The 13,774-nt window shown below is 36.9% G+C and overlaps 1 protein-coding gene across 3 annotated transcripts; it reads right to left on the bottom strand.

Moving 5' to 3' along the window:
• Positions 1-5,258: 5,258 nt before the first annotated feature.
• LOC139823916 (uncharacterized) lies at positions 5,259-13,192 on the bottom strand. Of its 3 annotated transcripts, XM_071796390.1 has the most exons (13): positions 12,581-13,192; positions 11,505-11,586; positions 7,896-8,017; positions 7,709-7,828; positions 7,339-7,592; positions 7,147-7,237; positions 6,887-7,072; positions 6,638-6,808; positions 6,402-6,540; positions 6,252-6,325; positions 6,087-6,170; positions 5,670-6,013; positions 5,259-5,581 (listed from the first exon to the last, which is right to left on the bottom strand). In XM_071796390.1, the coding sequence occupies exons 1-13, from the start codon at positions 12,590-12,592 to the stop codon at positions 5,551-5,553; spliced, it is 1,710 nt and encodes a 569-aa protein (XP_071652491.1). In that variant the 5' UTR covers positions 12,593-13,192; the 3' UTR covers positions 5,259-5,550. The 3 variants fall into 3 exon arrangements, 2 of the variants coding, with proteins under 2 accessions (XP_071652491.1, XP_071652493.1); XM_071796392.1 differs by lacking the exons at positions 11,505-11,586; positions 12,581-13,192 and adding an exon at positions 10,122-10,242; XR_011734934.1 differs by lacking the exons at positions 5,259-5,581; positions 5,670-6,013; positions 6,087-6,170; ... (4 more) ...; positions 7,147-7,237; positions 7,339-7,592 and having other exon boundaries at positions 7,803-7,828; positions 7,896-11,361.
• Positions 13,193-13,774: the final 582 nt, after the last annotated feature.

Genomic DNA, 13,774 nt, shown 5'->3' with positions numbered 1-13,774 from the left:
GTGTACGTAGCACCTGGACGACAGATGTGCGAAACGGGGCGGAGTCGTGACCAAGTGGGGCGGCTGCCGGGAGACCAGGGGCCGGAGCGAAACCCACCGCGCGAAGACGTCCGCGCTAGAGCCTCGAAAAGTACGGTCGATAATACGTTTCCTCGGTAGGAATACTTCGTCATAGAATAACTCGGACTTTGCGTCGAATAATCCCGCGGTAGACGCGTTAAATCTTTAAGAACTTTTCACAATCTTGTATTATCTGGAACGAGAATAAAATAGAGGATCGTTTACTCGTTGAACGAGAAGTACTTTTGAAAATTTTATTTGAGTGCGGCGTGATACCTTATCCTAAAAATTACGTAATACTTACCTGATCCTGCGACTTACCTATCTATATCGGCGATCCCACATCCGTGCGGGAAGATCCAAGAAGCGTTCCAGCTACGGTCCGGGGCGAAGTCGTCAGTGCACAGCGGCAGTCCAGAGAAGGTCCGGGAAGCTGAGTCCAGCGGCGATCTAAGATCCGACGGCACAGAGGAGACCTGAAACAGAGGAAAAAAGTGTTGAGAGGACGCAGCGGGGTCTACGTGAATAAGGTGGGGCACGTTTGTACTTAGAATCCTTGATCCTTTCTTGGTTTAGTGGGTAAAACGTCGAGTGGCGACCGTATCGGTGACATACGAAATCGTATCGTGGGGAACATCACACCTCCGTATGGTTACAACCGCTCAAAGGTTTTTATATTTTTGCACAAAACAAAAAGTGTAACTTTGTACGTTTGGAGATATCTCAAATAAAATCAAAGTCCCGCGCGGCGTGTTGCTTTCGCTCGCGGTCGTTACCTCCGGTAGCCTCTCGGGCAAAAATAAAATGAAAGTCAAGCGCGGCGTGTTGTTTTTGCTCGCGGCCGTTACCTCTGAACACTGTTTTTCACGGTTATTTTTGGAACCTATCGTTCACGGTCGTTACTTCCGGACTTAGTTTTTCCGTGCGGTCGTTACCTTCGGACCCTATATTTTACGGTCGTTACCTCTGGACTCTATATTTCACGGTCGTTATCTCCGGGCACTACTTTTTACGGTTGTTACTTCCGGACTCTATATTTTATGGTTGTTACTTCCGGATTTAGTTTTTTATCGCGGTCGTTACTTTCGGATACTACTTTTCACGGTCGTTACCTCTGAAACTTATATTTTACGATCGTTACCTCCGGATATTACTTTTCACGGTCATTACCTCCGGAAGCTATCGTTCACGGTCATTACCTTTGGATTTAGTTTTTTATCGCGGTCGTTACCTTCGGACATTACTTTTCATGGTTGTTACTTCCAGACTTTATATTTCATGGTCGTTTTTTCCGGACTTAATTTTTCATCGCGGTTGTTACCTCCGGACACTACTTTTTACGGTCGTTATCTCCGGAACCTATCTTTTACGATCGTTACCTCCGGACACTACTTTTTACGGTCGTTATCTCCGGAACCTATCTTTTACGGTCGTTACCTCCGGACCCTATTTTTCACTGTTGTTATCTCTGGAAGTTATCGTTTACGATCGTTTCTTCCGGACTTGATTTTTCATCGCGGTCGTTATTTTCGGACTCTATTTTTTGCGGTCGTTATTTCCGGAACCTATCGTTCACGGTCGTTATTTCCGGACTTAGTTTTTCATCGCGGTCGTTACTTCCGGACACTACTTTTCACGGTTGTTACTTTCGGATTTAGTTTTTCCGTGCGGTTGTTACCTCTGGACATTATTTTCACGGTCGTTATTTTCGTACCCTATCGTTCACGGTTGTTACTTTTGGAACCTATCTTTCATTGTCGTTACATTCGGACTTAGTTTTTCCGTGCGGTCGTTACCTCCGGACACTACTTTTTACGGTCGTTATTTCTGGACCCTATCGTTCACGGTCGTTACCTTCGCACACTATTTTTCATGGTCGCTACCTTCGTACTCTATCCTGAGCAGCACATAAACAGTGGTCTGATATTGGATCTATGTTGCGTGTCCAACTTATATTATGTTGGCCCGACGTTTCAAAATAACAATGGACCAATGTTGGTGGCGTCATATTGGTTCATCGATGGTCACGGCGTGGTGAAATATTGGATGTTACCGTAAGCCAACCGTGTATCAACGATTTAAAAATGATCAACGCGCACAAAAACCGTGGCCCAATATGAACATATGTTGACTATTTAAATTCTAGATCGTGGCCCAACGTTCTTAAATGATACGGGACCAATCGTGGGTGCATTCGGTGCCGTACAAAGTATACGATGTTTAACTAATATTATTTTTAGTAATATTAGTAAATCTAAAAAATAAAATAGACGTTGACATATTTTATACTTCGTTCTGTTGTATTACTAGGTATATGTTCGTTATACAGTTCTAGAACGTTTTGTAGGACGGAGTTAAACGTTATGTACGTATATATATAAACGTATATTATATACGTTAGATCATACGGTATAACGAACATGTATGTAGTAAATACAACAGCTTGAAGTATAAAATGCATCATACATGTCGTGACGTCCATCTTATTTTTTAGATTTACAAATATTATTAAAAATAATATTAGTTAAACATCGTATATTTCGTACGTAGAACGTGTCGATCGTACGTAAGTCTAAAAAATGTAAAGATTATAAGTAGCGACGATATAAAAGTAATGAACGTTCTATACGAAACGTAACATGTCTAAACGTCGGATATAGACGTATCTTTTGTGTATACGATACACATAGTATACGCACGAAAATAAACAGTTACACACGTAAATATTTTACGTCTAAGGTTGAACAGTACACACGTTAAAAGAAATATGAACAAAATAATATACGTTGTTGTAGTGTTGTAATATACGTTGGTATAAAATATTGTTTGTTATATCGATATAAAACTCGTGTTATACTATGTTATATGTTAAGGTCAGTCTTCATTTTTCTAAACAAAACGTTACGAACAATATTTAACTTCTAAAGTTTAGTAGAACGTTTTACAAACGTGCAGTTTGAACGTATCTGAAAAAAAAAACTAACACGCGTAGTTTCAACGGCACGTGATATATTATACTAACTAGCACGATTAATGTTTTCAACAGTAACGACGACGGTCACAAAGTAAACAAACTATCGTGTGCACACGGACAGGCACAGCGTGTCGCGCCGCGGTACCCGTTCTCCCTAAGTTGACCCACGTGGGTAAGATGCTGTGCTGTATCCATTTTTCGACTGTTTAAAGCCCCCCACTGTGCCATCGGGGTAAGGTGCTGCGCTTTACCCATTTTTCGCGTGTTTAAAGCGTCTCACTGACCCACGTGGGTAAGGTGCTGCGCTTTACACACTTTTCGACTGTTTAAAGCGCGCCACTGACTCGGTCGTGTTTGTTTCGTGCGTCTTCCAAATAAAACGTAAACGAATGTTGTGTCCATCGTCGGGTTGGCTGCGAACGAAAGCGCGTCCGCTAACCACGCCGAAACGTTTTAAAGCGCGTGCACTAACTACGGGGGACTACGACTTTCCGCTTCAAACACGCGTCACGTGTTTAAAGCGCCGCCGTTAACCTGCGGTGGCGCACTGGTTTGCCTTGACGAGTCACGAGTGCGTAAAGTTACGTCGCGTGGTGCAGTGGCACGCCTTGAACCGTACTGAGTATGTAAAGCGCGTCAACTACGCTCGGTGAGTTAGTGGCTTGTCTTGAACAGTCGCGAGTGTTTGAACGTATCGAAACATATAAATTATAGTGTTCAAGATTTGACCAGTTTAGCACTCTTTCTTGAAACTCGTCTAACTATCGCGTTACAGCGTTGACTCGTTCAGCACTGCGTCTTAAATGTCGTCTAACTATCGTCTTTTAGATTTTATTCGTTGAGCATTCTTTCTCAAACGTCGTGTAACTATCGGTTTTCAGATTTTCCCCGTTCAGTCCTCTTTCTTGAACGTCGTCTATCGTCTTTTAGATTTTATCCGTTCAGTACTCTTTCTCGAACGTTGTCTAACTATCGCGTTTCAGATCTTGCTCGTTCAGTACTGTTTCTCTAAACTCGTCTACGTATCACATTCAAGATTTGACCCGTTCAGCACTCTTTCTTGAACGTCGTCTAACTATCGATCTTTAGAGTTGACCCGTTCAGTACTCTGTTGAACGTTGTCTAACTATCGCGTTTTAGATTTTTTTATTTTATTACTGTTTCTTAAAACTCGTCTAACTATCGACGTTTAGATTTTACCATTTTGGCACTCTTTCTCAAACGTCGTCTAAGTCGTGTCTTTAAGATTTTCCTCTTATAGTACTCTTTCCACGAAGTATTGTAACACGCGCGTTTAAGATTTTACCCGTTCGGCACTGTTTCTTAAAAGTATTCTGTCGTTTTTAAGATTTTATCCGTTCGGCACTGTTTCTCCAAACTCGTCTAACTACTGACGTTCAGCGTTGACCCGTTTAGTATTCTTTCTCAAACGTCGTCTATCGATTTTCAGACTTTGCCATTTGAGAACTGTTTCTTGAAATTTTATCGCGTTTAAGATTTCACCCGTTCAGCACGCTTTCTCAAACGTCGTCTATCGTCTTTAAGATTTTATCCGTTCAGCACTGTTCTCTCTATTTTTCGAGTGAAATATCACTCTAATCGAGTGAAAATTCACTTAAGCAAAGAGTGAAAATGGAACATATCTTATCGAGTGAATATTGACTCGGTATGTTGAGTGAATTAGATCACTCGTGCGCTCGAGCGAAATATGACTCGTGTATTTGAGTGAACTTGCACTCCATTACAGAGTGCCTCCATTTCAGGTCTAATTTTGGTGTTCGCTCGTTCTTAGAGTAAAATTTTACTCTCATTCGAGTGTGCAACATCGAGTGATTTTTTACGGTAATTCACTCCCTCACTAGAGTGAAGCAAACCCAGCAAACATGTAACGTACAGGTTAGTTGTAATTTCCTACTCAACAATATAAATGCAATATAACACATGTATTATATTGCATTTATATTGTTGAGTAGGAAATTACAACTATAACCTGTACGTTACATGTTGCATTGTATTTGCTGAGAAAGCTTGAGAAAATTATCTAAAAAATTAGTTTCCTAAAAAAATGAGCAGAAAAGCATTATAAAGAAATTTTAATGTAATCAAATTTAGATAAATGACAGCACTTTGAACTAAAATCAAGAGATACGGTAGTGTTTCGCGCCAAGTACGCGCGGAGCGAGACGCACCGTGATTCTTATTTACTGGGAGAAAGGACAGACAAGGCTAGTTACAAATTACATCCACTTGACTTTCGGGTTTATTAATTTGCAATTAAAGTACAACTACAACGCACGTGATGACACCAGACCGCGAGTTCGTTGGTACCGATCGCCGCGAATCCGAGATCACCAGAGAAGGTTAAGAACGAGCACAAGGTACCCGGCCTTTCACAGGCCCTGGACGAACCCGCCACGTAGTCGTCACCAAGTAATGCCGTCGTCATATTGCAATTCGTACATTCTCCTTATCATCCGTCGTATTACCCGTCGTATTACTTGTACTGACAATATGTATTAATTCATGGATTCCAATTCTGAATCAGAGCTGAAAAGACAAAGTAAAAAGAGATTTAGTATTTTCTTAAAATGGAAAATTAGGTACATGAATAATTAAAGCAATTATGGAAGCTTACTCAGACATGGTCTGTGCTGATTCTGACTGAATTTCTACTGCACTCAAAATACAATTTAGACTGTCACAGCAGCTCTTGGGGGTATTAAGTCCATTGTAGACAATGGATTCAAAAAAGTTGTAGAAGTTTAGAAGAGCGGCTGCATAATGTACGTCAAACATGTAATGTAGTTTAAAGAGCCTGTCAAAGGCACGCAGAGGATTGTTTCCTACAGGAAATAAATGATTTTCAATTTGGATAAAAAATGGGCCTTTCCTTTGGTCCATGTTTGTGCAGCATAATAGAAATGGCTGCTTGTGCAAAGAGCCTCTCTCAGAGATTTTAGAATTTATATCTTCATTTGCCTGCAAAAACAAGAGATATTCAGAGATAAACAATAAATATGTAATTTCAATCTGTTTGCTAAGATTTACTTACACCTATAAACTGCAAGAGGCTTGGATGTGGAACTGAGTTGATACGAGCCACCTGGCCACCACTTTGCTTTCTCTTGGCTTTGTTCTGAAAAGTAATTAAGAATATATAATAAAGTATAAAAATTTCTCAGGAAATTTAAATTAAAAAGAAGAAAATAATACATACCTGTGCTTTGGTAACATTCGAATGGTTCGGAGGAGGCAGCAACTCAGGTAAAACCACAATTGCTTTTAAATTAACTAAAAACAAAAAAATTCTCATTAATTAAATTTAAAAAAAGTACATGATAGAAAATTCTTTGCACTCACTACTCACTGTCAAAATCAGTTAATTTCTCTAGCAAATGAGGTGCTACATTTTTACAATGTGCAATAATACGTGGGGCGAAATGGGTGGGAAATCTTGCCAACAGTACGTCGTGCCCTTCAAAAATCTCTCTAAATTCATTATCAATCTGCAACCACCATAAGTTTCAAGACAATTATATAGAAATGAAAAATAAAAGAAAATAATTGAGAACTTTGAAGACAATTGAAAAGAATTCGTCATACCATTTCACCCTCAAAGTTTTTAAGGCGAGGATATTTTTTTAACACATCGGAAACTGTGATGCTTTCAGATGATTTGATTTCGGTATATCTGTTAGGCCGGGTTTCATATAATAAACGTTCAATTTGAGCCTTGACGGAATCAGTTGGCTTTGTATGCTTCATTTCAGAAATCTGGTTTAAAAAAGTGACTTGTAAATTGCAGTTTATACAGCTTTAATAGTTAGTTTTAATTATTTGTCAACTAAATACCTTTTCAATGAGGACAGACTCGGTTAGTTGTGGCCTATCTATAAACGGTTGTTTCCTTATTTTCTTTTTATTTGGTCTTTCAGTTGTTAGTCCTCTGCGCTTCTCCTTCCTGGGTAAATGCTTTCTTACCGTTTTCAGCCGCCACTCAAGATAGCCCTCTCCAACAACTTCGTCGTAGAAACTCTCCTACAAATTTAAAAAAGGGAACGTCTGAAACATTTAAAACATTTCTGACAACACAGAAACCACAAGTTACTTACATGAGAACGCCCTTCAATTTTTGATGATAATCTAGGAAATGTGGACACAATGGCCTTTGCAACACGAGACTTATATTCCTTGGAAGGATATCTAAATAAGAAAACAAAAGAAAACAATTAATTAATATTCTACGAAAAAATAGAAAAAAAATTAACAAAAAATATAAGCAAAAACTAACTATATGTACTTACGTGTTGCCCCATTCTGAGCACATTTCAGATACTACAATCTTTACCAAATCTCTTCGGTGCTTGTTAGTAAATTTATTTGATTGCAAAATCTTGGCTAAGTCTTCATGCTGTTCTGAATGCTTTTCAATCCATTTCTCAATATCAATAGTTTTGCTGTTAATATTGCGATTAATGCCAGGCTTTTCAACTGCAGTGTTTGTCTCAGACAATGAGTCAGTATCCGTTTCGTCCAGTTCCGGAAGTTTAGTCTGGGCCTATATTGAAAGTAATAACAAATTAAACAAAGATAAGGCCAATCCAATTTTTTTGCAGTGGAATTAGCCACAATCAATAACCAGCGTACTACTGCCAAAACCAGGAATGCTCTTACCGATTCACGTGTTGAAGAAGATTTTGATGTTGAGGGACCTGGATCTACTGATAGGCACGTCTCTCTGATAGGCATGGACATATTTAATGTGTCCGCATTTGGTGTGTCAACCATAATGAACTGTTGATAAAAGGATGTATTAACTTTGAATCTTAAGTATTAATGCGGATGAACTGGATATACTGACCACATTAGTGTGTTCCCTAACGAGGAAAGCTATCAGCTTCCGTTGACCCATTTCGTTAACTCCAATTTCTTTTAAATCTTGCTCCGAAAAAAAAGGAAGAGTTGTACCAGTAGCTTTTTCCTCTAAAGAAAAAGAAAAGCACAATAAAAAGCAATGCACATTGACTTTGAAATATAGCAAATTAGAAATCAGCTTACTCATATAATTTATCACAACATCACATCCATCACTTAAAACAAACTAAGGTGAATAGAAATGAATGAGTTTCGAACGAATATCTATTCTACCTCCTGAAATATTCACAAACCAGACAAGAAAACATAAGTAGCATCAGCAGAGGAACCATAAGATACCGAACATAAATGCACACACCAATGTTAACAACTTAAAATATGGCGTTTAAATAAAAACAAAGCAATTCAACCTGCAACAAATAATAAAAAAACATTGGCTTACTTTTTTATTTAAAGCTCCAATAATATTGGGTCTGTGTAACATTTTATAGAATAGAAGCCTGAGTGGCATCTCTTGATTGACACACGTAATCTTACTGTTAAACCTAAAGAGTAACAGAAGCCCTAATGCGCAAACTAATAATAAGTGTTTTGACCAGCTCCTTCATTTTTATATTCTAATCTAATTCTAGTCTAATCTAATGAAACAAACTGGGGAAGTAGTTGGCGTACCCATAAAAAAAATACTGAAATAAAAATTAAACTTAAAACTTAATTTAAAGGCTTCACTTAATTAAAAATATAACATTTTATACAGATTTTCAGCAGTTATAAGTAAAAGCTTAATATCCTATATTAAACTATTTCTATAAACTATTTCCACACACTAAATCAAGATATAACGCAAAGTTATAAAATTTTCAGTGCTACAATAATCTCGCCATAAAGCAAAAAGCTTCACATCCTTTAAGTCATCAGCCGATATTAAAATAACATTTAAGCCTGACGCCACACTGAAAGAATTTAAAGAACGTTCATAACCCAAAGTTTCACATTCACGACACAGAAAATAAACCCTATCAGATTCACAAATATATATTTTTATTATTGTAGCAAACACAGGATTTCCTGATTCAGTTTCTCGTCCACTCTTAACAGCAACATGCCACCCACTTCGGTATTGAACACCATATATTTCTACTTTTGATGTTTCAAATATATTTGCATTGTCTGCTATCCCTACTACTTTCAAATACTTATAACCCTGACAATTTTTAACCAGAACTGTCTGCCCCTTTGAACAGATTATTTTCTTCTTTGGGGCATCATTAGAACCCCAAGTGACACATTGTGAAATTTGACTCAGGCGGATCATGCTAAAAGGTAAATTTTTGAAGTTGCAGCATTGACTTCCATATTTTTTGAATATGCTATGTTTTGCTTCATAGCGCAGGCATACTATGGATCTAAGTGGTCCAGACTTTATCAAACATTCCCAATAATGCATTAAATGATGGAATTTGTTTATAAGTGCAACATTGGGAAATAACTCCTTAAAACTTGAGACAAATTCCAATACTAAGTCCTGTAAGTAAGGGGCTTGAGATGGTGATGCAATTGGACTAAAGACTATTTCACTAATTCTATTTAAAAGAAGAACAAGATGGAGGTATTTGTCTCCTTTAGGTACTTTATCAGAGACCAAGAAAGGAAATATTCTCAAGAGACACCACGTCTGCACAGCTTTCTGTTGAATCGGGTTACCACTGTAAAAATTATTGAGAGTAAAATTAGGTGACGGCTTATTTTTCTTTTCTGGCATACCGTACTGAAACATCTGTATTCGGTTGTTTAGCTCAATCAAAGTTAAGTTATATCCATTCTCTCTCTTAATAAAATGCTTGATTACGTGCTCAAGAATTACAGGTGCAATACCTTGCCAAATGTCATGCATTGGATCAAAAACGAAATTGTCTGCACAGTGCCAAAAACGACTTCTATGTAATGCACTATTTTCTCTTAAACCCGTTTCAGTATCGGTCAATAGCTTTGATTTGACTTTCCGTACTTGTTCATTATACAATTCTCTCGTTCTTGGAGTTTTAATTGCTACTCTTCCCTTTAGGAGATCAGATCTGTGTATCATGCATGAACGACAGAAGTGGTTAGCAGAAGGACTCAAGAATCCGAACATCTGATGTGCAGCCAAGCCATCAGCGACGACACAAGCTATGGTGGCCCTCAATACAAACGGTTCTCCATCAAAACTCACCATAACCCCTTCTTCACTTTCCAGCTTATTTAAATCATCAAGAAATGGGCTTAAAATTTCCTCAAAACCATACTTGGTAACATCAGCTGTGTAGCAAATTCCCAAAACTTGAACTCCTCCCATAAATGATTGCAAATGAGGAGGCAAATTTTGAATAGTAAAGTAAAATGCTCCTAATTTGTGAGCTGATGTTTTACTTCCTAGAGGATTGTTTACAAGTATATCATCATAGTATAATTGGATTCTTAATGCTTGTGGATATCTCTGAAAAAAAGGACTTCTTTTGAAGCTCTCCCCATCTCTGAAACCCCTCAGAAATCCATCTGAAGAAGAAGATTCTTCTTCAATGTATTTTCTAACACTTGAATGAGAAAGTATTAATTTAAGACTCTCAATTATTGGAACATATTGAAAACTTTCAATAACCAACTTTGGTTCGTATTCACCAGATTGTCTATTCAGCACTGATTCACAACGGTCTCCAAGCGGAATCTCAACGGAGTCTACAAACCTATAGTACATTTTTAAAGCTTTTACTTGCTCTTCAATGGATACAAATTTGTCAAAAGGAGCAGAAATCTTAAACTTAGATAGTAAACTTTGAATATCAGCCTGATCCAAGGATATATCTTTACTTGAAAAATAATTCACAACTTCTTGCTCAAAAAAATTTGCAATGTTGCAAATAAAAACCTCTGCTGCCATGAAAGCTTGAGTCAAAGTAGCCCCTGTGACAAATGCTTTGGATCTAAGATGAGCAACCATTTTTGCAGCCTCTCCTGATATACTGAACACTTTTTGAGGTCTATCTTTAGGGTTGTTACCCTCAGGCACAATACAATGACTATCTTGCTCAGGGTCTTCAGTCTCTACCTCCATATTAGAGTCTACCTCCATATAATTTTGAAATAAAGATGACTCGTTATTTCTATTTCTTAAAATTGGGTGGTTAACACGAAGATGTCTAATCAAACTTTTGAAATTTTTAAACACACATTGACACTCATCTTGTCCACATTGATATCCAAAACTATAAGGAGCTGATACAGACAAACTATGTGAATGTCTTAAATGCGCTGTGAAACGTTTCAATCCATCCGGAATAAATTTATGACACATTGAACAAGTATAGCCTTCCATTGGTGACACTGTTTGATTGTAAACATTAACAAGAGGTACTTTGTTTACAGGCCTAAAATTAACCAACAACAGATATTCAAATAAATTCACAAGCAAAGATCTGAAATAAAATAATACTTTGTCAGCCTAAAATTAACCAACTACTAGACATATTCAAGTAAATTAACAAGACTTGAAAGAAAATAACGTGAACAATATTATTACGCTTACATTACTTGTCTGTCTTACCAAACTGATACATACTGAGTAAAAGATTAATTGTGTTCTCATTAACTCCTCTCTTTTGCAGATACATGGCTAAAGCCTCAGAGTCCATCATTGCATCCTGAAACAACAATTCTTTATTAGAAATTAAAAACAAACTAGACATGGGCACTTTTTATTTGAATAACAAATTAAAAATAATATTTGAAAATAAAATGTTATTCAAATACTTTTTTTATTTGTTATTTGCAAACAATATTTAAAAGTTAATATTATAATGAGAATAAATTTAAATAATTTATTGGAAAATAAATTATTTAGGAAAAAAATTTAAATAAATATTTTTAAATAAATGTTTATTTAAATAATCAAAAAATATAATTTTAGAAAAAATATTTTTAAGCAATTTTTTTAATAGCAACTTATATATTCTTTTATAAATAATACAAAACGTTAATAACATTAAATATATATAATGAGCTATATTATAATTTATAATTAATGAATGTATAATTAATGAATTACTCGAAATTTATTTGCAAATAATGTATTTTTACATACTGTTTTTATTTACATAAGATCTCAAAATAGTCAAATAAATTTATAATTTTATCTAAACCATGCCATTTATACGTGCTGTTTATATTATAAACTATTACTACGTTTACGCGAGCGTTACTTCTGTAGTAACTTACTGTAAGATACTTTATTCTAAATACATTGCGGCGGCCGGTAGACGACTGGCACTTTGACCCGTACTTTCGACAGGCCCGGCACGCACATACACACGGTCGAGGCATGTTACCTGTATGTCGATCACGTGTGAGAGCGCGATCTCGATTTTTCCATACTTTAGATTCCACATTACGATAATTCCTTCGAGTAAACGGGATTTTTCTTTGCGTAAACGGGATTTTGTAGTAACTTACGATAATTTATTCCGCGTAAACGAGTGAATTATCGTAAGTTACTACAGAAGTAACGCTCGCCGAAACGTAGTAGTATATAGCTCATTATGTATTTAATATTACTAATGTTTTTTTATTATCTTTTAGCAACATAACCAAATCAACGCTCTGAAATAACAGGTACAAATGTAGTGAGGTTATACTTACCTCAGGAAACATGTTCACTTTTTAGCACAATTCAATCCAATATAGCAAATAAAATCCAGGCACTAATATCCACAATCCGAAATATGGCAGACAAACACGTAAGCGCCCGGCACTTCTCCCTCCAACAAAGCAACCATGAACCATCAACGGCATCAACATAAGTAGAAGTGGCGTCATAACCTACATAGTCAAACTGACGTCTGCACACGTACTAAATACTGAATGTAGGAATACAACTCGCCCACGAATGTTATAAAGTAAACTTCAATTTTATGAACAATAGTTCTGTCTATGTACTCTCATAAATATTGTTCTGTTATTTTTCCGGAATGTGATGATGACTCACGTAGAGTAACACGTCACGTCTTTTGCGCGGGCTACGCAACTGAGCCATTCGGTTCGAGTAAATTTTCACTCGACCCGAGTTGCTCGGAACCAGCGTACCACAATTCACTCCGACACTTCGAGAGAATAATTAAGATTATTTTCACTTTATAGTTCGAGTCACAGATTTCACTCGAATTGAGTGAAAATAAGTGTAAAGTCACTCTGTGAAGAGTTGATAGTGCATTCACTCAAGCTAAGAGTCAAATTTTCACTCGAAAAAATTTAGAGAGTTTCTTCAAAATATTCCAACTATCGTTTTTAAGATTTTACTCGTTCAGCACTTTTTTTCAAACGTCATCTAAGTCGTGTCTTTAAGATTTGACCCGTTCAGCACTGTTTTCTCACAATATTCCAACTATCGTTTTTAAGATTTTGCTCGTTCAGTGTTCTTTCCACGAAGTATTGTAACACGCGCGTTTCAGCGTTGACTCGTTCAGTACTCTGTTGAACGTCGTCTATCGTTTTTAAGATGTTATCCGTTCAGCACTGTTTCTCCAACGTATGCTAACTATCGCGTTCAAGATTTTACCCGTTCAGCACTGTTTCTTGAAACTCGTTTAACTATGGCGTTACAGCGTTGACTCGTTCAGCACTCTTTCTCAAACGTCGTGTAACTATCGTTTTCAAGATTTGACTTGTCCAGCATTTTCTTCAAAGTATTCTATTGTTTTTAAGATTTTACCCGTTCGGTTGTCTTTGAAAATTATTTTACGTCGCGGTTTAAAAATTTTCTTCGTTCAGTCTTCTTTCTCGAACGTCGTCTAACTATCGTTTTCCACATTTTTCTCGTTTAGTACTGTTTCTCCA

The sequence above is a fragment of the Temnothorax longispinosus genome, unplaced genomic scaffold (assembly GCF_030848805.1).
Source record: "Temnothorax longispinosus isolate EJ_2023e unplaced genomic scaffold, Tlon_JGU_v1 HiC_scaffold_21, whole genome shotgun sequence".
In the NCBI taxonomy this organism is placed as follows: domain Eukaryota; kingdom Metazoa; phylum Arthropoda; class Insecta; order Hymenoptera; family Formicidae; genus Temnothorax; species Temnothorax longispinosus.
The sequence above is the reverse complement of the archived record's forward strand: the minus strand, read 5'-3'. Positions and strand labels throughout refer to the sequence as shown.